The sequence below is a fragment of the Thunnus thynnus genome, chromosome 9 (assembly GCF_963924715.1).
Source record: "Thunnus thynnus chromosome 9, fThuThy2.1, whole genome shotgun sequence".
NCBI classification, from domain to species: Eukaryota; Metazoa; Chordata; class Actinopteri; order Scombriformes; family Scombridae; genus Thunnus; species Thunnus thynnus.
In genome coordinates, this window is record NC_089525.1 from 10,657,400 (window position 1) to 10,682,601 (window position 25,202).

The window sequence follows — 25,202 nt, forward strand, 5'->3', positions numbered from 1 at the left end:
TCTAACCTCTTACCTTGCGCAGGGGGCGTGGAGCCTAATCCTAGTTTTAACTGGGCGATAGGCGCGGTACTTAGACTGATCACAGAACTCTGAGTTTAAAAAAGTGTTTATTCTTTAAACAGGAAGTAGGCTGTTATGCTTTCTGTGCTCCTACCAGATGTAGGATTTGCATCAAATGAGAATCACAGAAATTAAACTTTTCTGAGTTGAAATGCACAAAAAGTGACAATAGATTAGGGATAGGAACTAATCCCCAGTTTTTTAGATCATACATTTCTTATGTTGTTGATATGTGAACTCTCAAGTGTACTAAAATGTATTTATTCACCAAAACCTTGTTACATAAGTGATTTCACAAGAATGAAGTTGGACCAGCTGGACCTTATAGATCTGAGGATCTGAAGAAAAAAATAACTGTCCAATTACAGTATATTATCTATGTGCCTCTCTGTTGTCTAAATATTGTTCTACGCTATTCTAGTAGACAATACTATATATCTCTTTTTTGCCTATAACCTTTAAGATATTTAACCTAAAAATATCTGAGCCTACATACAAAACCCCCTGACAAACATATGTAATAAATGCTTGTGCCATTGAACCCCGTCAAAAACCCAAACCCCAAAACTATTAGCAAGGACATGACATTGGTGTCCTCAATGGTGGCGAGACAACAAACTTACCCAGCTAATGACGTTATCTATGTACATCCAACATCATACATATAATTTCAATTTTTTTCAGTTAAACATTTTTTATTTCATGGAAATACAACATAATTTCAAATCCTTTGCAGGACGATTGTTGTACATTTTATATTCTTTTCTCCATTTTTTGTACTTCAAAACATGGTCACTTGTACAACAATATCATAAACAAAGCCTCATGTCACAAATGGAGCCATTGATGACAATAAATTACACTTGCCATGCTAAGGTTTCGAGATGATACATTGGTACCTTCATTTTTACTAGATTAACCTTTAAATGAACAATAAGTCGGAGTTGAATAAATATGATAAAAAGACACTGGAATTACAAAAGAAACTTTCTTCATTCAAAACGGAGCAGAAAAAGATCACAGGGCTGTTTGAGGAGAGTTACTGCTTAATAATTCATTTGTTTTTCTTCATATGAAAAAAATAGGGACCATTTTTGCATATTTTGATAACACTGCTAAATCTAAAGCAAAATTCCAACAATAGTAAATACTGACTATACTTAGGAAACTGCCCTTTAATTATAACTGACACTTTAGTCATGATTTTTTTTTTTCCTTTATGTGCAGAGTATTTCATAGGTCTGCCAGACCAACATCACCCATTCACACTCAAAACAGGTTAATCTAGTACAGCACTGTCTTTATACAACCTAGAGGTATTTTTTAAATCTTGTTTCTTTAATTTTTCATTTTGTTTTGTTTTTTTCAACTCTGGAAAAAGCAAACACATTTACCCAGATGAAGAACATGTGTCTTTTCCAAATTGTAAATAATATCACTGTATTCATGTACAGAATATAAAAATCTTTCCAACAGACAAAAGAAAAAAAAAAACTGTTGATGAGGTTTCCAGTCAGTAGAAGAGGCAAGTATACCAAGGATGTGTAAATTAAAATATTAATAATTAAAAACAAGAACAATTACAACACTCAACACTTCACTTAGTTCAACAGTGAAATTTACAGTGGAACTGGTACCCAATAAAAATGCATCAGGAGGAAAGAAAACCAGATGTGGTGGGTTAAGGTAAATCGAAACAGCGATGTACCTTCATTCCTTTGAAAGCAAGCAGGCGTAGAAGAAGTGAAGAAGTAATGAAGACGTACTCAAATGCATCGTGATAGACACGGTGTATCATCAACATTGGCGGACCAGATTATTACACAAATGAGTGAAGAGATTTAAATGTATCACAATAAACAGGTTTGAGCCATAGTAGAGGACAGGCATGATGGTAGCACAGGTGTCCAATGCTAGTACGGTTAGTAGCTGTAGTAGCACTTAGAGCACCAAGTTAAAAGATTTTTATGTAACTTAGAAAATTAGTTATTTAATGTTGCATTATTTAAGGATTCAGTATTTCATTTGAACTCTTTGTTAGGTTTGATTTCGTCACGGCACTTGTTTGCAGGCGTTGATGACGTTGAACAGCTGTGCCTCCGAACAAGTGGAGCTAAATAGGGCTTCAGTTTATAGGATAGAGACACTCTTTTGCCAATTGTGTCAGTAATCCAATCCACAGATGTGCAGTTGAAGGAGTAAGAGAAGGCATGCATGAGTCTGGGTGAAAAGAAAGAAAAGGTGTGAATATACAATTCCGCCTCTGGTCTGGCCCACTTCTCTGCTCCAAGAATTCAAAGACAGTCACATTTTTAGATAAAGGAATAGTTTGAGAGGATTTGTCTTTAGATTCTTATAGCCACTGAGGAGCCATCATGGTAACCTTTACCTCTAAAAGACCAGCAAGAGGCAGAAATTAGTATCACAGCTATGGGGAATGTGTGTAAGTGTGTGTGTGCACTATGTGTGAAGGGTCTTTTTCAACAGGTGGTAGCCAGGGATTGGTGTATAGGAGGCTGGAAGCAGCGAACGTGCTCCACGGTGGAACTGTCCGTCTCCACGGCCTTCATGTACTTGTTGAGGATGGCAAAGATCTCGTTGTTGAGGATCTGGTACTTCCTAATGCGGTCGGCCATCTTCTTCAGGGGCTGTCAAGGAAGACAAATGAAGAAAGGGTGTATTTTAATCATATGACTGCAGAAAAAACAGGTCACATACTATCTGAATGTTTGTTTGTGCATGTAAGTGAATGTAGTGGATGTTGTGTACCCACCACATTTTTGATGATCTCATCTTTGCCATCCTGTCTTTGGACTTTGAGCAGGTGGTAGCAGAAGTCAAAGAGGTCGAAACGGCGCTGCTGTCCCAGCAGCACAATGATGGCACAGCCAGCCCAGTTCAGCCCATCGCCAAAGCACTGCCTAGAAGGCAAAGCACATACAACAAGTGAGTTATGTTTCCATTGGTGCAAGTTTAAAATCAGTGCATGTTCTCATCAACTATTTTCCTGCAAATATACTCCAGAAAATGTGACAAGATTACACACAATTAATTGTACAGCAGTATCTTGTCTCTTCTGATCCAGGTTCACCCTGTAGTGTTTTTATCAGCAGCTAATGATTTGTCTTGAATCAAGGTGTGATTACTGAAATATGCCATAACTTTCCTAGTGCAGTAGAGCCATGTAATCATAAGTAGCAGCACGATATGACTACTTACAGTCATATAATGACTGCATACACCACTCTGCTGTTACTTACTCTGCTGTGAACTCGTGTGTGCCAACGGGGATGCAGTAGACAAACTGCATGGCACTCCACAGGCGGTGGAACTCCATACACTCGTCAACATGCATCACACCGTTGGTGGGCGGAGGCCCACGCCACACGCCGTCCTGCAGGAAACTGCGGATGCGCGTCAGGATGACCTCAAACATGGAAAGGCCGCAGCACAGACGTTCTTTGGTCAGCAGGTCCCCCTCACGGGCAATGGCAATTTGCTGGCAAGTAGATGTGCAAAATATACAAGTATTAAAATAGTGAGAAAGAAATTATAATGAGTTTAGTTTCTTCAGGGATTATATACATAAAATACAACAGAACAGACCTGTGACAAACTAACAGACTACATTTTTTTGTCTATTTGCTTCCTAAAGGCAGAGGGGTGTTAAACTCACCTGTGGGGTTCCCAACCTCTCAATTAGAGGCACAAGGTGGAGCGGGGCGTACTTTGCTTCCAGCCTTTTCATCCTCACCTCCAGACGCTCTCCCTCTGTACATCACATAATCACATACATGAACATACAATCCAGATTGAACACATTTCAGTGGGAATTACTCACCCAAATTTCTCAAATTCTCAACCATGAGTACATTTTTTAACCATCTGCTTTTGATTTATTGTTTCTAATCCTTTTTTTTTTTATACCTTTGATGTAGACTCTGGGCAGAATGTTCTGGAAGGGGGCGGCATGAAGCAGGTCACACACTTCCTCCTGTGACTATATTGAAGCACAACACAAGATTGGATCATTTTAATCAAGCGCATATCACCCACTTTGCTTTATAGACATCCTTACAGAGCATGCAGTTAGCCATGAGGTGATGATGATTTGAAGAGCACGTCCAATACTTCCTGCTTAGGTTTTCGCAGAGTTGTTCTACAACTAAGAACTATAACTCTTAAAGCATATTTTATATGACTAAGGTAATAAGAAAACTGAGAGTTGCTCGATAGTAAAGAAGCACTCTGATGGATTAGCTAACACTATCTCTAGCTTATGCAGAGAAGGAGATAAGATGATTATATGAATGAATGTGTCACGAGGCTATGTTTATCAAGCCATAATGACAGGCTAATATTAGGTGGATTATATTTTGTCACACTGTAAGTACAACATCCCATCTAATCTGGTTTAGCAGCAAGAGGTCAAATTTACAACCGTCGTAATAAACTTTCATCCGTCTGGGTAAACTGTCAGCACGTGAAAGGTATTTTAGCTATGTGAAATTGAGACAACTGTTAGCGTGCGGCTTATGTAGATATGCTGTTGTCATGGTGATTGTTAGTCAAGACAAGCAACAGATCAAACTAAATGCAGAGAAGCAGCATCTTGAAACCTCGGCTAAAAAGGGTGATGAATGAGAAAAGAAGAACCATGCAATGGTGAAAACAAGACACACGTACACGTCTACAGAACGTCCAAACCAATATACACACAAACATCCGTCACACATACATACACATACACACACACACAGGTCAGTGCGGTCAGACAGGTATGGTAGAAAGAATGACAGTTGAGAAGTGTTAGGTAGACAGGCATTACAAACGCCCAGAACCAGAACAGAGTATGGAGGCAGAAGTGCAGAGTTAAGCACAAGACTGTACCAACAACCAACCAGAAATGTACTGTCACCTCTTCTTTACAAGATAAGGACATTTGAATGCTATAATACAGAAGCCAAATGTATTTTTTTTAACTTAAATTGTCTTGATTAAGTGTCAAATATATTTATTTCTCCAAATGTGATTTTTTTCACTAGGGGATTCATTCTTTGAAAAATAAATGATGACACTGTAATGCTTCCATGGCTGATTGGAGGTGAAACTGTGTGTGCCACACTAACATGATGAAGAATAGGAAACAGAAACACAGCAGCCCAAACCAACAAGAGAGAAAGGGAGGAATAAAACAAAAACATTCAGTCTCTGTGTTATTTTGATACCAATGAACAAGACCTAAATCCTTACCACCTGTGGTAGATGCCAGCGTGTAATGAAAAATAGAGTTGTGTTTCAGAAAAAAAAAAAAAAAAACATCAAAGATCAAACACACTGGGGCACTCGGACCTGGGGGCCTGACAAGTTTCTGCCTGTGATGTTTGATCTAAGAAGCGAATCAACATCTTAAGACTGGGCAGAAACCTTCAGGCTCCCAGGTTACTGGTCACCCACACAAAAACATGACAGTCAAGACAGCTAAGCATTAGCCGTCCCGTTCACTGAGAGTGCTCCGGGACCACAGGAGAAATTGATTGAGGAGAGCAGCAGAATAAGGGGAGACAGCTAATATGGCAAGAAGGTACAGAAATAAACACAAGCTGTCAAAACAACAAAGAAAGAAGAGGAAGATAGGGGCAAGGGTATAATTATATAACAATTTAGGGGTAAATGGACTCTAGCGGGAGAATTTTCTTACCAGAGCTTGCTCGATTAGCAGGCAGAAGAGGATAGCGTTTCCCACTTCCCTTAAGCTCTGGAAGACATCTGTCTTCAGCTCAGCATACTCAATGATATCCTTGAGCTGATGGTGGAAGAACTCCAGGATACCTGGAGTGAGATAAACGGCAAAATACGGCTGTCAATCTTACTGTATTCCACATTTTGTTTAGACGCCGCCGCTTTTATTCTCAGACAAAATTACTGAAACACCTTTTTATTCCAACAGTCAAATGTACAGCCAAGCAGTACAGTAAGTGTCCACTAATACTTCATTAATGTCATTATGTCTTTGATAATCTATCGCCACCAGGATGAATCAGAATGTCGTCAGCGGGTCTGTGAGGCAGCCCTGACCCACATTTGGTCAGAGCATCAGGCCCTCACAGCAGAGGACGGGAGGATCACTAACTGCTGATAGTAAGATCACAGGCAGTAAGCCAGGTACAGAACTCAGCGTACAGAACATCAGTAATCTACAGATTACTAAACCCTTCTCATAGGGATATCCCATCTGACTGGCCTCTAATCTGTACACACAGCTCCAGCCAAAATGCATGGAGGCAGGTCAGGGAGTGCAAAAAGACACAATTAAGATTAAGTAGAAAAGGAAGGCATCTTTTATGTTTTAAAGGGACACTTTTATAAGCCTGATCTGAATTTTAAAGCCTTTTTCAGGGTTAATTTATTGAAGTAAAGTAGTAAAGTCTACTCTATTTGTTTTCTATATATATTCCCACTTATCCCAACCTTGTTTTTCATTACAGCAGAGGTGCCATTTCTCCCACTGGCTCATTTATACCCCTGTTTTACACTGTAACTGTTTTACAGTACTGGCTGTTTGATTCTTGTTGATGTAGCGGTTTATATGTTGTCAGCGTTTTTGTCTGCTGCTGCAAACATTTTTACTGCTGCTCCAAGTTATAGCTAAATCTTCATCCAGTAATGTGCAAATTCCAAGCCCTGACTGCACCCAGAGAGATAGTAGTCTGAGCAGGAAACACTACATAAGTGAGCCACGAGGAGGACTGCAGTGGTATAAAAAATGGGACTGGAACGTCATGCAGTTGAATTTATCAAATGATGAAATAAAAAGACCTAACTGTGCGTTACCATTTATCTGACTCAGGATCTAAATTTTTGTGCATTCGTTTACGTGCTTGTGTGTGAGTACATATGTGTATGTATGCAAGGATGATAATATTATGTATGCACTTTAGACACCTTTTTCCCTGCATGTGATATGAATCTATCCAGGAGAATCCAACTTAATATAAATATAGAACAGAGTGTACCATGTTATATTCATTCTGTTAAAATTTTCAATGATACATTTTCATCAAAGTGTATCATCGAAAATACAGTAAAAGAGGAGAAAAGAAATGTATCAAAGGTATATTTTTCTTTTTTAAGTCGTTTTTGTTTTCATTCCTATTTTTGTCAGCAATGTCATTTTGATGTTGATTTTGTTCAGTGTAATAATAACTAATTTTTTTTTTTTTAAAGAGGAAAAGAGAAAAAAGGCAAAGAGAAAATAATTTCTCCAATATTCTGCATATTTCAATCATATATTTAACTAAGATTCCCAAAAGAACTTTAGTGTGCAGTAAAGAAAGAAGGTTAAAACACTCACAAAGAAAAATCATCTACTGCTCTCTCACTCTGACCTATTTCTCATTGAAACAAGCTGTCGGGCTGTAAATAACATAAAAGAGAATAATTCAGAAGTGACAAATGACAAGTGGGTATGATTTATGGAGAGAAAGGTAGTTTTATGTGATGAGTTGAGATGTAGCTCACTGCTCTAAAATATACATTTTTTCAGTTTCACTTTTAAGCTGTATATTGGATTGTCTTCTAATTATAACCTACTTTATCTACATCATGTAGATTAAACTTGAAATAATGACATGCAAGCTGAAATGCATAAAAGTGCTGTCCTACTTATTATCTGCTTCTCTTGCCCTCCCAGTTCATTTCACACACATTATATAATCTGTCAGTAGCCGTCAGTTTCTGACCCTGGTCGTAAGTATATAGCTTTAATTGCTATTTTAAAATATTTTTTTTTACAAATATAGTTATTCATACTTTCTGTTTAATGCTAAAATCACATCCAATCAACATGTTTCAGTAAGACAGCATATTCAACCATTTTCAGTATTTTACTACACTCTTCTATACAAATGCATGTACTAATGATAGATTATTTTAACATTACAGATTTCCACTTAAATTGCATGGAAACCAGTTGCAGTACAAATGCTAAAAATATAACCCAACAGGCACTTGATTCATTGTGACATTGGGGACTATGAACTCACCTGGGGAGCCGTACTCATGGCGCGGTAGGCGGCAGATTTTGGGCATGACTTCTATCAGTGTTTTGACATACTGCAGTATGGTGCCCTGTAACTGGAAAGTGACGAGGGAAATAAATAGAACACAGCGGGGAAGAGGAAGAGAGGGCACAAAGATGAAATGAAAAATTGAACTGTAAGAATCCAGCACACTGAAGACAGGGAACATGTTTTTTAAGGAATGCAATGGAAAATGAGGATAAATACCAGGCTCTTGACAATCTTGAGCAGCTCCTCCATCACTACAGCAATGCCTTGGTAACCAAGGAGACGGCAGATGGTCTTGAAGTGAGGCGGGCCAACAAAGTTTCTGTAGGAGCTGTATATGTGGGAGTAGGCGATGTTCAGAGGCTGAGAAGAAAGGAATAGAAACAGCGTGAATATGAAGCAGTAGGAAGAGGGGTTTCCCAAATACTGTTACAAGCTTTTCATAGAATCTCCTCATATCAAAAACAAGTCTTCGATTGCACCATACCTTGGACCCATACAGGTAGTAAGGCTGCACATTGGCTGGCTTGTCTCTTTGAGGCTCCTGGGTGAAGGGAATGGCTGTACGTACAAAGCTGAAGAGAGAAAAAAAAATGTTAAAAACCAACAACAAGAAAAATAGGCTATGAAAAAGTATCTCTCCGAACATACTCCGACAAACTAACCGGTTTGTGGACCCATTGTAGCAGTAGTTGGGGAGGAAATCGAAGTTGAGCTCCCAGAAGACATGGAGTGTGATTCTTCCATAGGGAGCAGAGACATTGTGATTGGCTTCGCGGAACATGGCGTCAAAGCTGTCCAGAGTCATGTGCTTGGACAGGAGCCGGTGGGTGAGTCTGTTGATCTCCAGCAGCCACTCCAACTCCTGTCAAGAGGATATACACAAGTAGCGTGTTGATTTGAATGCAGAGTTGGTTAGAGGGTGTGAGGGAGAAAGCTCAGCTTCATAAGTGCATCATCATATTTGTTGTGATCTTACCACTATGGAGGTGAGGTCCTCGCTCTCAAAGCGGCTGATGGCATGGTCCAGAGACTTGTACATCGCTGCAGAGATCCTCTGGGTGATCAGACGGTTCAGGTCAATAGAGCGACCTAGCAGCTGCAAGACAGAAGAGGAGCGGTTAAGAAATACAATATAACAGACAAAACCTGTAAAGTGTGGGACAAAATGATGCCATGTCAGTCTGTGTTGTTACATATGAGAAAAAGAACAGAAAGAATGAAACCTAGATGAAATCAAACTGACATTTGCCTGAAGTGTTTTCATTTTTCCAGTACCTGTACGTGTCTCTGTTTGAGCAGCGTCTCGTAGCGGTTTGATGGAGGGTACGGGATGATTACACCATAGTTTTTACACTCTGCTCTGAAGCGCTTATCTAGGAGGACACTATAGAAAACAAGGCATGTGATTTAGAAGATGTATGTGCCAATAACTGCAAACGTATAAAGAGGAGGTTACTTCTCCTACCTTCCAGCCATTGCTTTGTAGTAGGCAAATATCTGATCTGCTAACTTGTAGACAAACTGATCGAAGCAGAGGTTTACCTGCAAACAAAGAGCATATTATGAATGTACTGTTATGGAGAAACACAGGTAAAATCAATGCATTTGATTTTTTAAATGACAAGATTCAGGTGATGGCCATTACCTCAGCCTCGATTTCATCATAAAGGAACTGTTTCTTGAACTTGGTGAGAGCGTAGTAGCCACTGTCATTGTACAAGTCTAGAGGATACAGCACATACCTGGGGGAGGGAGAACGGTATTACAATACTATCGGTTTACTCAAGGCACAAACACAATCCGGCTTGTCAAAGGAATGTGTCTCACTCCATCATGGAGGGCTCCTTGGTCTCAAGGATGTGATCGGTGAGGATCCAGGGCATGGACATCTCGATGGGGAACTGGATTCTGCGACCCATGGTCAGCTCCAGGAAAAACTCTCTAAACCACAGTTGGGACAGATCACAGCACTGCTGCAGGGCCTCTGGAAAGTGGAATGAATCAGAAAAGGAAGGGATTAGAACAAAGGAAACACATATTCAATGTGGACCCCAGGAAGAGTAGCTGTTTCCTATCGTAATGGCTAATGAGGATCCTAATAAACTAAAACATATCTAAAGACATATTTTTTAAGAGGAGCTCCAACATGAATCTATCATCATATGGCAACCAATCTTTAAGAGTCATTCAGTTTTTTTTTGTCATTTTAGTTCATCAATCTATTCGGAAAGGGTCTCCTCACCGCTGAAGTTGAGCAGGTGTGTGAAGAAGAAGGATTGTTTGTGGAAGTCTTCTATGGCCACCACTATGGGTCCATCCAGACTGCTGCGCAGGGTCTTCTTAGAGCCACTCTTGTCCGCTATCAATGATTCCAGCATGGTGCGCACCATGTACAGCTGCAGGGAGAACACAAAGGTAAGAAGACGAAGAGGGAAAAAGCTCTTATTCCTTACAGCAGGTTGTAGAGGGAAGACATAAGCACACACCCAATGTGATAAACCATTATTAATAATTTTGCAAGCACATTATTAAAAATGACTGTAATCTTCTGATTATATTTTGCATGTAGCATGGAGATTGAATTAGCACTGTTATGGGAGGAAAAGAAATGCATGATTTCTAATCTTCTGAATAAAACACTTCCTCAAAAAGCCTCCAAATATATAGCTAAAAAAAATTAGCTCAAGAGCAGGCAGTTCAGAGAGAAACTATTCATCATCTGCCAAAATTGATACACATAACAGTTTGATTCATTCTCTTATATCCTAATCCATTCTTTCTCTAATCTGCCCTGGTGCCTTCATGACCTACTGTAACTACGGGAATGTTGCCTGGTTACACCGTGCTCTATAACTCACTCTGCTCACACAATGCATGCCAAATGATAAGTATTATTTGAAACAGTATTGCAATTCTTGTAAATGCATACTAATTTGTGTAATCACAGGGGGGAACCCAAATCGGGGCAAGTTTATTATCTGTCGCGAGACAATGGAAATTTGTCATTGATGTGACCCACACAGGCACACATAAAATAAAACAGTGCGAGTGTGCAGAACATTATTTTGGGATAGTAAAATACAAGTTTGTACTGAAGCATTTTGTTTGTATTTTGGATTCATTTCCTAAGATTTCTTCCATGTCTCACCTGTGTGCTGGAGGGTCCTACAGCTCTGCGGGGCACCTTGATATCAAAACCACCTTTAGGGTCCTTCTCTCCCCTCAGACAGGGGTCATTTGGAGGTTCTCTCGCCCCCTCCCAGTCACAGACGGTCTTTCGAATGGCCTGGAGAACACTAAAGAAAAAGAAAAAGGGATTATACAGTAGATCTACACAAGAGAACACCATGCAGTCAAGTTTAATGTACTTTTGATTGGATTATACAAGTGTGTCTACCTAATGAGGACGTTCTTCTTCTTGCGTACAGCCTGGCGTAGAGGCTCCCTAAGGGTCATCTGGGCAAAGTCCTGCAGCGCTGCGTAGATGGTGTTCCTGATGGCCTGGTTAAACACTGACTCCATTCGGCCCATCAGAACCTACACAGTAGATTGCACAGCACCATCATCAACGCTGTAGTCTCTAGGACTGTATGCGAAGCGTCAATGGGTGATATCAGAACCGTTTTGTGCACAATTTTCCATGTTTGATATAATTCTATATCTCCATTGATCAACATTTGTAGTGCTACTCATATTTTCAAAATGCACATTTCAACACTTGTCACGGTCACCAGTGTTTTACCTGCAGCCCTTTGATCATGGCAATGACCTCCACCAGGGCAAACTTCTCCTCACTGGTGTAATTGTAACGTGTGGCTCGTTCATACTCCTCCGCTGTGCCTGGACAGTCCTTGTTACAGAATTTATCCGTGGGGTGGACCAGCTTCCATGAGTACTGAAAGGGACAAAGAGAAAGCTATAAATAGATCAAGGCTACAACGATCAATGGCAAAACAGCACAACTTTTGATACCTCTATGAACCCACACATATCGATTCGCTGCACAAACGTTTTCCCTTGCACAAACACAATCAATCCCTCGCTTTACTCACAACTTCCATGACATGCGTGCTCCACTTGGACAGCAGCTGCAGACCCCTCAGCGCCAGGTCAAAAAGCTCTCTATACTCCTCGTCTGACTTCTGGCTGTCCAGGCCCGAGCCCGTCACCACCTCACTGTTGCTGTAGCGCGCCAGCTCAGAGATGAAACGGATGTGGTCCTCCCTGATCTGAACCATCTGCTCACACAGGTTGTACTGTGGTGAGATGCTGCTCTGGGTGCACGTCCACCTGCACACAAAATGGAGAAGATGGAGGGTTAGGAGGTGGGAGCAGATGGCGTGGTGGTTGATAACTAGAACTGTGACAAGGCTGCTCTTGATAGGCTAGTGATGGAGAGCAGTATGTATATTAATGGCTTGTCAAGTTCTCTTACTTGGATTTATTTTCTTCGTAGTGAGCACTCGTCTCAATGTAGCGTGACAACTCAATCTGCATGTCTCCAAATAGTGGCACCACTTGAAGCTGAAAAACACAGGAATGAAAGACTCACTCCTCTGGTCACGTACACAAACACAACTCTGGATAAAAGAGACGCTGCAAAGGAAAAAGCCTTACTTTGAAGAACTTGTCAATCTTGCTCAGGTTGATCCTCTTTTTGGCGTCAAGTTTGTAGATATTACTCACGTTCCCATCCATCAGGTACAGACCGAACCCCATCACCTGACACACACATAGAGAGAGAGAGAGTTGTTTTACATCAGCAAAAGAAACAATGAGATGTTTGACAGTTGACTGCTACAGGTTGGCAACAGGTAAAAATGTCACACGTGTGTACCTTGAGCAGCATGTGTTTCTCACTGGGTGTCAAATACATCTTGTTCTCATAATAGTCGACACAGATGTTGACGATGTCTGCCAAAAGTTCCTCGTACCCAGGAATCACCTCCAACTGTTGGTGCAGGCACTACACAGACACAGAGATGAGACAACAGGTCACATTCAGCTAAACAGTAATTCTTATATAATATAATACCCCAGTGGTCCCCAACCCCCGGGCCACAGACCAGTACCGGTCCATAGGTCATTTGGTATCAGGCCGCACAGAAAGAATAAATAACTTACATTCCGTTTTATTTATTATCCAAGTCTGAACGATCTTTTATTTTGAAATATGACTGGCTGGACTAAAGGCACGACAGAATACCCTGAGATCGCCACAACAGCACTGAAAACCCTGTTGCCATTTCCAATATCCTATCTGTGTGAAGCGGGTTTTTCTGCAGTGACAGCAACCAAAACAAAATTACGGAGTAGACTGGACATAAGCAACACACTTTGGGTGTCATTGTCTCCCATTACCCCTAGATGGGATCGTCTCGTTGCAAAGAAACAAGCTCAGGGCTCCCATTGATTCAGCGTTATGTCGAGTTGTATTTTTCATGCACTTTATATTTGTTTTTGTGGTGTGTCTTATTTTGAAGGTATGTTTTAACGTTACCATAGCGAGAGATCTCGTGTCTAAATGAGATCTGGGGTAAACCTAAGCTGAAATTAAATATGACTCTTTCACTGAAAATTATATTTACTACAACTTATCAAAGAAAAAAAGTCAATTTGTGCTCAAATCAGAGCTGGTATTCTGCCTCTTCATATTGAAATGGGTTGATAAGCTGCTTTGAAACAATAAAGTGGAATTTGTCCGGTGTGTGATCACAGGGAAATTGAAAATGAGTATAATTTTGTTTCACGATCTTTTGTTTAATGACTTAAATTATACAAGTGAGTTGCTGGGTATGAACGATTCACAGTGACTGAAATGGCTGTTTGAAAAAGAGACTTTTACTCCTGTCTTTATACCTCATACAATAAGGACAGTGTACAGTGAGCACACAAACCTGAGTGATCCTGTTGTGGTTGGCTAAAAACATGGAGAGATTCTGGGACTCCTGGATGGATTGAGGGTCGGCCATCTTCCTCAGGAACTGAGCTGCCCTGGAGGCAGATGAAGAGTGAAATTTTAACTTGGCTCTTCAGAGAAAAAAACCCCAACAAAAACACAGATTGGATTTATTTAGGGTACACTACCTTTTATAGGCAGAGTGATCATTCTTGACGCTACACTTCATGTTCTTCAGTTCGTCCAGTACAGCAAACATGTTGATAAATTTGCCCAGAGTGAGCAGATAGGCCTCGGATACAAAGTCTTTCCTTCTCTCGGCGTGGCACAGACGCTTCACTTCGCTGCAGAAACGTTCAATAGCTTTACGCTGGAAAGACAAAGAAATCAAGATCCTTAACACCCAATGCATTTGTATGAAATTATAAAAAGCTACATGCAGATATCCCTTGGATGGGCACAAATTTAAGTGTTGTCTAAGCCTCTTGACTTAGAAGTATGGAACAGGGATGGATACCTCCTGTCAAGAGCCTGTACAAAGGCAGTCTACACACCCACTCCGTCACTTATGACTGCTGCGGTTCAACCAATCTTAATTTATAAAGCAGATGTCTTACCTGGAAGTACATGAACTTCATGAGCTTGGTCACTTCAGGTTCTAGCACCTCAACAGTTTTCTCATAGATCTCCACTCTGTTGGGCTGTTCATTGCATTTCACCTAGCAAACACAAGAGGGTGCCATCATACAGCTTGATATTGCAGCAACAGTACAGTATGTTTAGTTCATTTATTCCATGCAGCAGTACAGTTCTTTTGCAGGTATGGACAGAAATGTATGTATGTTTTGATGAAAGCTATTCATCTCTCTCACTATATATTTCCCTCATATCTACAGGCTGCACTTGTCCAATTTGGGGAAATTTTTGTATGCGCAATCAAGGAGCATCATTCCAGGTTACTGATGCTGAAACACACCAGGATTACCAATTACCATCAACAGTAATTACAGTATGTTGATATCTGAGACATGTTGATGAGTGCCAATGCAGTGACTAGATTCAGACTCTAAATGTTTTTAAACCGGGGTGATTTTTGATTCACATGAGCTAGTCATGAACAAATAAACGCAGAGAGGCAGAGTGCTAACAGCTAAGCTACATGTTCTGTGGCCGAAAAACGTCACAGCTGGCAACCAAACACCCACATTTCATACTATCTGTCATGGTTTCAGCATATGGGTCCATGAGGTTTCTATGTGTTTTCACTCCCCCAACAGGATGCCAGATTACGAGGAACTTGTGGGCTGAACGTGACAGCTGATAGACGTTTTGTGAGAACTTTAACTGAACTTCGAGCATTTACATTTTACAGAGAAATTTCCAGTGAAAGTGGTTTATTATTATCTCCTATATTCATCATAGAATCTGATTTTGCTAAACAAAGATGAAATAGAAAGCAAAATTCAACCAGGGGATGCAATAAAAAGAAAGACAATTGTATTAAATATTAATATTTTATTAAATACAAGTGTGTGTTTGTGTGATACCTGGGGAATGGCTCTGGAGCAGCTTCTCCAGGTATAAAGCATCACAGCATACTCATGTCCTTCCTCCAGCATCTCATTCTACCCAAAGGGGACAAAGACATAATTCATTGTTAAAAACACAGTTATAGCCAATATCTTCAACTGACATAAGCCTTAGGTGAATGCAGCATTATTTTTCCATGTATGTGTACATTTCCACTGCAATTAAGTAAATATGGAGCCCCAAAATAGACAAAATGAAGGAAAAATTTATCAGACAAGGAAAAAAAAATCAGTAAATATTATTTTTGCTTAAATAATTAAATTGGTGGGGAAGGGAAAAAATATACAGCTTTATTTTTACACTCCATTTGAATTATTTAACTAACAATATTATTTATTCATGTATTCAGTTATATGTTTGACGTGTCTGATAACCTTTTAGTACACTTTTCTACACAGATTCAGGGCTTAATAAGACATTAGACAACACAAAATATACCCGACATCTCAGATGAGTAACATATTCCTGAATGAATGTGGCTTGATAAATATTCTAGCAGGGGAACATTTCTTCCATTCATAAGTAGGTGAGACAGATTCCTCCATCACTCCAGCTAAAGAAGAGTGTCCTCAAATAGACTGGCTTCAACCTCAATGGAACTTCCTGATTAAATAAGGTTAAATTAAGCACCACTTCCCCTATTTGCCAGTCAAATCACACTCTCCATTCATTCACCATCAGGGGAAAGAGGTTTAGCGGTGCATTGCCTGTCTGATTCACCAGTGTGTGAGTTGGTGTGTGAGTTAGTGTGGGTTGTGTCTGTGTGTGTGGGTTGTGTGTGTGGGGGTTTGCGTGTGTGTGTGTGTGCTGCAATAGGCCTAGCCAAATTCTAACAAAGGACCCACAAGATTATCAATTCACACAAAACAAGGCTATCTTTAAGTGTCTGAGGCTCCTTCCCACAGTCGTCTTTGTGTTCACTGAAAGAGAAACTAAGAGCAACTAATAAAAATCAGCTATAAAAAAATATATGCATCCAAACAGATGCAAGAATCAATATCATGACAAGCCATGGCGTGCGAGTTTTGAAACTGGAACACAGGTCTCACCATGCTGGAGTGGACTGTAGCTTGCTCTATATAACGGGCGATGCCGGTCACAAATGCATTCCTGTCTTCAAAGTTGGTGTCAAAATTGGCCTGCAGAAAGAGGGAGAGAGGAGTGAAAGGGGTACATTGAAAATGCTTGAATAAGTGGGGATGATGGTGGATGGTGGTGACAGTGCGTGTGAGTGTGTACCTGGTACATAATAGAGGAGGGAGGGGGTTCAATGCATGGCTGCTGGTCTGGGAGGGGCAGCTCCTCCAGCAGGTCCACATTGGACAGGGCATCCTCCAGGGTCACGTGGGTCGTCATGGTAAAAAAGCCTCACTCACACTACACCCCAGTCTGACAGAAAGAGAGAAAAAGAGAGCAACGATATGAGATAAGGAGGCAGAAGAAGCTCCATTACAACAATTCATAAGATGCTAAATGGAACTGGATTTTCTTTAGACGAGCAACTCAAATCCAGGCTTGTACCCCAGGAGGTGCCTCTGCAGTTGTCAGGGGGGGGATACGTGGAAAGACTGCAGAGTAGATTTGATTTAATAAAAATAATGATTTGATACAAAAAATATATATGTGTATATCCTGACTGAACTGAGTCAGCTATATCACTGGAACACCAGATGTGGCAACAGAGAATGTGTGAAAAGCAAGCAAGCAGAGAAGCTGAGACGTTTGGCTAATGGTAATGTAGAAATGGCTAAAATAGATAAATAGCTATCTATTTTAGCCATTTTTTGCCATATTTTAGCCAAATAGATAATAACTAATTCATTCTGTTCTATTGTTTAGACTAGACAGCTAAAAGTAATGGATAACGGTTGAAATAAAAGTAATGGAAAACAGTTTAAATAGACAGCTAAAAGCAATGGATAAACAGCTAAATATATGGCTAAAAATAATGGTTAAATCGTTGAAGTAGTTAGCTAAAAGTGACAGATAAACGGTTAAAATAGCTAAAAGTAACAAGAAAATCGTTGGTAATGGTTAGCTAAAAGTACGGTTAAAATAGTTAGCTAAAAGTAACACATAAATAGCTTATATAGGAAGTAAATAGCTGAAATAGTTAGCTAAAAGTAACAGATAAATGGTTAAAATAGCTAAAAGTAACAAGAAAATCGTTGGTAATGGTTAGCTAAAAGTACAGTTAAAATAGTTAGCTAAAAGTAACACATAAATAGCTTATATAGGAAGTAAATAGCTGAAATAGTTAGCTAAAAGTAACAGATAAATGGTTAAAATAGCTAAAAGTAACAAGAAAATCGTTGGTAATGGTTAGCTAAAAGTACAGTTAAAATAGTTAGCTAAAAGTAACACATAAATAGCTTATATAGGAAGTAAATAGCTGAAATAGATAAAAGTAATAGATAAACGGTTGAAAAAGATAGCAAAGTAATAGATAAATGGTTGAAATGTCCTGCTTTTGCCACTCCAAGTGGTAGTAGTACGAATGCAGACTTAAACAAACTGACCATCTCATTGACCATCATCGATAGTTAAATATGCAGTTTGAAATGAGTTAAAAAAAAACACATTTTGAACATGTTGGGTGGTGTCGAAGGGGGTACTTGTGTTAATCTGACAGGGATGTGGGGGGCACTGACAAAAAAGTTGAGAGGATGCAGAATCATTAGATTTAATGAATAAGGAAGGTGACAGTGCAATTCAAATACATGCTCTACTCAGATTATGCAACAATACTGCAATATACTCAGAAAGAAAAACACCAGATATTGTCTTGACTTCTTGACTTGTCTCCACAACTTCATTTCCTCTTACAAAACCCTGTTTTGGCTGTGCGGTGCTGTATGTCTGTGTTCACCCTGCACCTGTATCCTCTCCTATTTCAATACCAGACTAACGTTCAGGGGAAGTGAAGGGTAGAGGCCCCTCACGGTTTCCTTTTCACCCTCTTCATTTGACTAGAGGCATATTTGAAGTGTGTAATTCTTGAAATACCAAGACCTAGAAATCTCATTGACCTGAAAGTTGAAGAACAGTCTGAAAATGAATGACATTTGACAAATACAAAATGTGCTATCTAGAAAAGGCAGTGGACCCACTGGCAAAGACAAAATCTGATGAGGAAAAAGTTATATTTTATTATAAATTAAAAATATTGGGTGGTATAATATGAACACGCCTTATGAATGCAGCTAAAAAAAAATCCCAAACTATCAATATGGTAATACATGTGATCTGTCGTTAGAAAAAATTACTAGACCTTCTCGAAACTCTACAGCCCCCGAAGATCCCTCTTGCTCATTATAAAACACCAGCCCAGCCAAAGCAGCGTATACGTGCCCACCCGTATATCATGTGCCTCTCAGAAATGTGTGTTTTACGTCTGACCTGGCAGACAAGGCTGACAGGGCCAATAATCAGCTTAATATTCACAGCCAGAGAGAGCACACTGAGCTGAGGAGGCCAGAGGCCAAACACAGAGGAGAAAAGAGGCAGATAAAACTAAACGTGGTCGTCTCTCTTCTCCTTGCCAACAGTAGACAGAAAGCTTCCAATAACACAAGGCACAGTCTTGAATCACACTGTGAAATTGTAAATGGTTGCAATCATTTTGGGTAATATGAATACGGTCATGTTATAGGATCATATATATATAGTCACACAGTTAATTTGTACATTTGTGAACTGAGATACTTCCAAACATAATGCTTCTACACTCAAGCCACGGTTAGATCATCTACATGTCAAAACAGCAGCATGTGTGAGAAATCTCATTATGAACCTTCAATTTCAGATCATGTTGTCTCCACCTGTCTCCAAATCTGATCTAAACATTAGTGCTAATCTTGACCAAGCATAACATTTTCAAATTGATCACTATTACAACTAGAGGAGTGCACTCAATAAAGTGCAGATTAGTCTCAGTTTTCTTTAAAATGCATAGAATAGTGTAATGGCCTCCTGGGTTCGTGTAACTGTATAAATGTAATGAGGTAAAAATAAACGGGACGTAAACTTCTCAATTTAAAGACGCTCATTTATTTAGAAAATGTTGTTGTAACACACCAGAGAAAATGAAACTCTTCCCTTCCTCCCTCTCTCCTCTACAAATAAAAAAGAGTTGAATCTCATTCAACTGTCACTCCCGGCTTCCTTACAATCAAGATGGCAACAAAACTAACAAAAACGGGGATTTATTCATCTCATATTGTGCCTAACTTTAGTGGATCATAACATATGGAATTAACCTAATCTGCAGATGCTCCGGTTCAAGATGAGACCAAACTCTTCTATGGATGTCATTTTTTGAGCCCCGACGAAATGCGGCCTGCAACAAACATGTTTTTAGCTGATTGCCGGAAATGCATTTTGCTGCAGTTGTCGACCATTTGCGGCACCTACCAGCTGTTTAAGAGGAGTGAGGAGTCAGCAGTCGATGGTGGTCTGACACACATTATAAGATAGGTTTTTTAACAAATGTGAATCACGGCAACCACAAGAGGTCTTTGTGCATACAGTCATAAATGTGCACAAAAAATATTAGGCTAACGGGGTCCAGTAGTATGCAAGACTAGCTGTGGACAGATACACACACGGACACACAAGGACACCAGGACACACACACACGACCAAACACATGATCTATAACAAAGTCTGCTTGCAGCCAGCAATGTACAACATTAATTACAACACATTAGGCCAACATCATAAATACACTGAGATACATTGCTGCAGATCACATGTGAAAGCGTATTAATATGATCACAAACAAAGTGAAAAAGAGGAGGGTGGAGTTTCCTGTCACATATAGTGACAGGAGTCATAGCTGCATGATGTAAAACACCAGCTTCAAGCCTGAAATCAGCAGAATGACTCAGTCCTCAAACTTACACTAATGACACTTGGGTAATCATACTGAGTGCAGGGTCCCTTAGTTGCCCTTCCTTATCATATGGAAGAAATAGTCCATCGAACCAGATACACTGACGGTATTCAAGAAAATGTATCTTTGTCTGAAGTGTCAAATCAACCTTCTTTTTTCTCACAATTATCTGTATGACTGATATACCTAAAAAAATTTAAATCTATTTTAAAATGTTATAGTTGATGATGGGTGACCTTATTTTTCACTGGTCTATGGAATAATGAAGATTAAATGATGTTGCTCTACAGTAAGTATGAAATGAAAATTTACAATAACCTGCAGATTTGTAATAATGTTGGTGTACAGTGATGAAGACTTAAAATTAAACGTCAGAAACAAGTTTTTTCCCTCATGTTTGAGTAAAAGAAGTTCAAAAAAAAAAAAAAAAAAAGATTGTGTTGCCTTGAAGATGACACTCTTTGCACTGTTGCGACTTTACAACCTGTATTCACACATACCCTGACTCTTTGAAAACTTGGTTGAACGCAACGGTTATTTTTAACTGTTCAGCTTATAGAGAATGAAACACGCAGCTTACTTCAAGGGGTTTTGTCGAGCAGACAAACATGCTCAGTGCTACTAAACTCCCATCTGTGCTTGGGAATACAGGCGCAGTCTGAAGCCCGGGTTGGCTGAATAAACTTTCCCACCCTATACCAGACTCTGCTCAACAGTTGGTGTGTCTGTCTCTGTGTGTGTGCGCATCTTTACATAGAAAAGGGCCCCTTCATTCCCTTCTGGACACTTAGTAACCTAGCTGTAGGCCTGTATCACACCGGAACGACAACGTGAGCCTGCGCAAGACAACGGCTCTCTTTAGAAATGCCACAGTAGGACTCCCAAAACACAGAACATCAATGCTTGTGTAAGAAGAAGCCGTATCATTAATGATATGCATGGCAAAATGCCCTGTGGCACGACCTGACATTATGACTGAAGCTACTATACATCAAGATCATGGGTCACATCTCATGACAGCACTAAACGATAGAGGTAGGATGCAGGGGTGCTGAGGAAGTGCTTCAAATATCACCGAAAAAAAAAAAGAGAACAGAAATAGAGTAACAGAAACAAAACAGTAACAAATAGAGTGATAAAAATAGCTGAAAGAGGCTTTGAAACATATGATACATCATTTGTAAAAGATAATAATGGCATTTATGTGTTTCTAAGCATTTGTGTAGTGCATCTTGCCTGAGAGAAAGACACAATGAGTGAGAGAAAGTGTGTCAAGTCCAGGGTCACACCACTCTATGGGATCTCCCCCTAAGGCTAGCTTTGAAATACATATCCATCCTCACTCACAATAACATCTGATCCGATCAGCGTGGAAAACAAGGATATTTGTGCATTAGACGTGTGCACAAACACACACACATGATCCTTTTACAACACTGACAGTCAACACACTAGTAGTTAAATGTCTGTTCCAGCAGCATCTGCGCGGTCTACAGCGTGTCATCGTGGCACAGCGCGCTGGCCGGCTGAGGTATTTGACGGGCTGATTGTCATTTCAGAGACCAAAACTGCTGTCGTCTCATGATCCCCATGATGTCATGCTTTCCTTTTTAGACCAACAACAATGGACGTCACATGAATATGCAATGTGGAGAAAAAAAGAACACAAGCCTGGCTCACATGACCAAGCCTGACAGGTAGAAAGGAAGAGTGGAGGTTAGAGGGTAAACAAAGCCTAAACTAACATCACCGGCCTTTTTATTTGTTAGATATTACCTTTTCTAATCATTTCTTTTATAGATTTATGGCATTTATGGTAGCAAATACTGTCAAACTAATGAAAATGTGTTGATTTTGACATTACAAATGTTCTTTGTTTACCATACAGTCATTTCTCTGTGTTTGTTAACTCAACTTCCTTTTTCTTTGGCTGTTTGCTTCATTGGTTGTTTCTTTCTACAGGCATTTGTCATTGTCTGTCTGTCTTTGTCTCTCAATGTACTCAGCTAAAAAAAAAGCAAAAACATAACATAACCATAATACCAGCCGCTAACAGCTGCTCATGATCACATTGTCAGATTTGCAGGGAACAGTTATAACAATGCTTGTAATATAGTGCAACGTATCACTACAGTACAAAGCTCCAACACAAACAGTTTCCAATAGCCATATTTAAAGCAGATTTTACATCTGAAGACCACTTTACCTTTTATTGTAACCCTAATGATGTCATCTGGGTGACTCTGGTTTGAGCTTGGGGGTTAGAAAGCCTGTGTTACAGTTTGGAGGCATGGTGGTTTAAAAGAAGTTGGCATTTAGGAGGCCTGATGAAAGATGCTATCCAGTTGCATTAGGGGAAATGTAGGATATAACTTATGAAGGTACAATACTTAATTGCTGGAGTACCCCTTTACGATATATTACCAGGAATGAAACTGGTTAATCCTTCTATCAATGAATCTGTTGATTTTGTTTGAATAATTAAAGCAAATTGTCGGTTACAATGCCTCAGAGTCCAAGATGGCGTCTTCAGATTGCTTGTTTTGTCCAAAAACAGTCTAAAACCCAAATATATTCGACTCACAATGATATAAAAAAGAGAAAGGAGCAAATCCTCACATTTGAGAAGCTGGAACAAGTGACTCTTCATCTATCAAACAGTTCAAAATCCTCAAAATAGTAAGCAGCAAAACCTTTCCTACTAATCAACTCAATAAACTGACTTATCTTTTAACACCAAATAATAGTGATGTCACTGAGGGAAACGACCTCAGAGCTGAGTGTCATAAGCAATCTATAATCTCTACAGAAATATTATAGAAATGTGGTGATTTTTCATTTTGCACAGGTCAGGCAGTTTGCAGCAGCCTATCATTACATCACTGCATGTGGTGAGGGGCTGGCATACAGATTCACAAGTCAGTGAGTCTGCAACAGTGGCAGATAAATGTCTACTCACACACACACACAGAACGGACGGATGATGATCACAAAACCTGAGAAGGGGGGGTGGTGGTGTTCAAAAGGAGAGTTCAGCATATATCCACACAGCAGTGTTTAGACATTTAGCCTGAACGGAAGTGGGTGAACCTGTCATCTGTAACATCAGTGACAGGCCTGTGCGCGTGTGCCGCTATGAATGCTGTTGAAACTGCTATATAACGCTCCTCATCTCGCCTGCTCGCACTTACATGCTGTGGCCTGCTGGCCGGAGGGATCAAGGGGGCGATACAGAAGAGAGGGGGGAGAAAAAAAATGATGAAAGAGAGTGAAATCGAGCCGGCTGAAGCATCAAATTCGCTCTTCTCTTTATCGTAGCCGGACATCTCTCCTCTCCGCTCGGCGAGAAACCTGTTATCAATTCGTTAAATCGTTTAGCTTTTACGTGATCCATCATTCATCAGTGCACTTGCTACACAGGCACCCTCTCCTCACCCCACCCATCTCTGTGTGAGCTACGACGCCGATGTAAGCTAACGGGGGATCCCATTCATGTGTCAGAATAATCCGCGAAAACCGGGGACGCTCAAATCCGGGTTCACGGAGGGCGATTTCTCAGCAACGGTGATCAAACTGTTATCTTGTTTGTGCAAGGAATGATAAGTAACGGGGAGGATGCACTATGCACGGAGGAAAGAAGGAGGAGGAGGAGGAGAAAAAAAAAACAGCTCTCTCCAGTCTCCAGCCATCATCACTACCCAGCGCACATCACCAGCCCCGTTCATCTTTAACGCTGCGGCTCCATCCGCCGCTACATTTGCCACATACCTGTAAATTGCATGTCCGTCCGGCGGTACACAGTGACGGGCGGACAGTGTCGCGGGTCTGCGACGGCGATCCGACGTTTGCTCAGTTTTTTTTTTCTCCTCGCCTTCAGTGCCGATTGATGCTCTAGTTTCGCCCAGTACCTACCCAGTGCTAATCCACCCCACACAAAGAGCAGAAAATGGCTGCAAGTGCATTTTCTTAAAGGGACAGTCACAGCCGAGTGGTGGGTGATGATGAGGGGCCCCCCGACATGTTCATTCAATTATTTTTAGCTTTTCTTATTACATTTTTGTAAAAAGGAAAACTTCATATTGCACATGTGGTGTTTGCTGCATATCAGACTTGCATTTTCCCTCCATTAAAAGTAGTATATTTGTGTGTGTGTGTGTGTGTGCGTGTGTGTGTGTGTGTGTGTGTGTGTATGTGTGTAGGGGAAAGGGTGATCAAGTGAACATTGATCCTTGGCATGAAAGAGGCCAGAGGTATTGATTTCTAAAAGGGAAAAAAATAATTCTTTATGGATTACTGGATTACCGGTGCCTATGGTGATAGTGTGGTGTTTCAGTTTTAATTTGAACAAAAAATGCTCGGTTAGTAAGGTCTTGCTCCACTTTATTCTTCATTATTCACACAGTTTAAGTTGCATTTGATATATATTTTTTTTACAGTATTCATCATGTTGCTTATGTCGCCTTTGATATAGATGAAAGATGTATAATGCATATGCATAGAAGGCTCACAGGATACCCTCATACCTGTATTGAATGATTATCATTATTCAGCTGTAACTGTTTAAGTGGCTGGCTAGTTGACTGACTGGTTTATTAGGTAAATGTTTGTCTGCAAGGATGTTCTTAAGCAGCCAACTGATATGAAAGCTGTTCATCCAATGCATAAGATTGTCTTCTCTCTACCTGTG

At 40.1% G+C, this 25,202-nt stretch overlaps 1 protein-coding gene across 1 annotated transcript; it reads right to left on the reverse strand.

Annotated features, from left to right (window-relative positions):
- Window positions 1-90: 90 nt before the first annotated feature.
- On the reverse strand, window positions 91-24,455 carry cyfip2 (cytoplasmic FMR1 interacting protein 2). The gene is made up of 30 exons (XM_067598785.1): window positions 24,284-24,455; window positions 16,861-17,010; window positions 16,671-16,760; window positions 15,579-15,656; window positions 14,649-14,750; window positions 14,220-14,401; window positions 14,030-14,126; window positions 12,970-13,098; window positions 12,750-12,854; window positions 12,568-12,656; window positions 12,185-12,422; window positions 11,875-12,027; window positions 11,530-11,669; window positions 11,281-11,428; window positions 10,375-10,528; window positions 9,960-10,116; window positions 9,778-9,874; window positions 9,598-9,674; window positions 9,408-9,516; window positions 9,109-9,228; window positions 8,795-8,994; window positions 8,617-8,704; window positions 8,349-8,492; window positions 8,106-8,196; window positions 5,762-5,892; window positions 3,988-4,060; window positions 3,737-3,831; window positions 3,321-3,559; window positions 2,834-2,981; window positions 91-2,708 (listed from the first exon to the last, which is right to left on the reverse strand). The coding sequence occupies exons 2-30, from the start codon at window positions 16,975-16,977 to the stop codon at window positions 2,541-2,543; spliced, it is 3,759 nt and encodes a 1,252-aa protein (XP_067454886.1). The 5' UTR covers window positions 16,978-17,010; window positions 24,284-24,455; the 3' UTR covers window positions 91-2,540.
- Window positions 24,456-25,202: the final 747 nt, after the last annotated feature.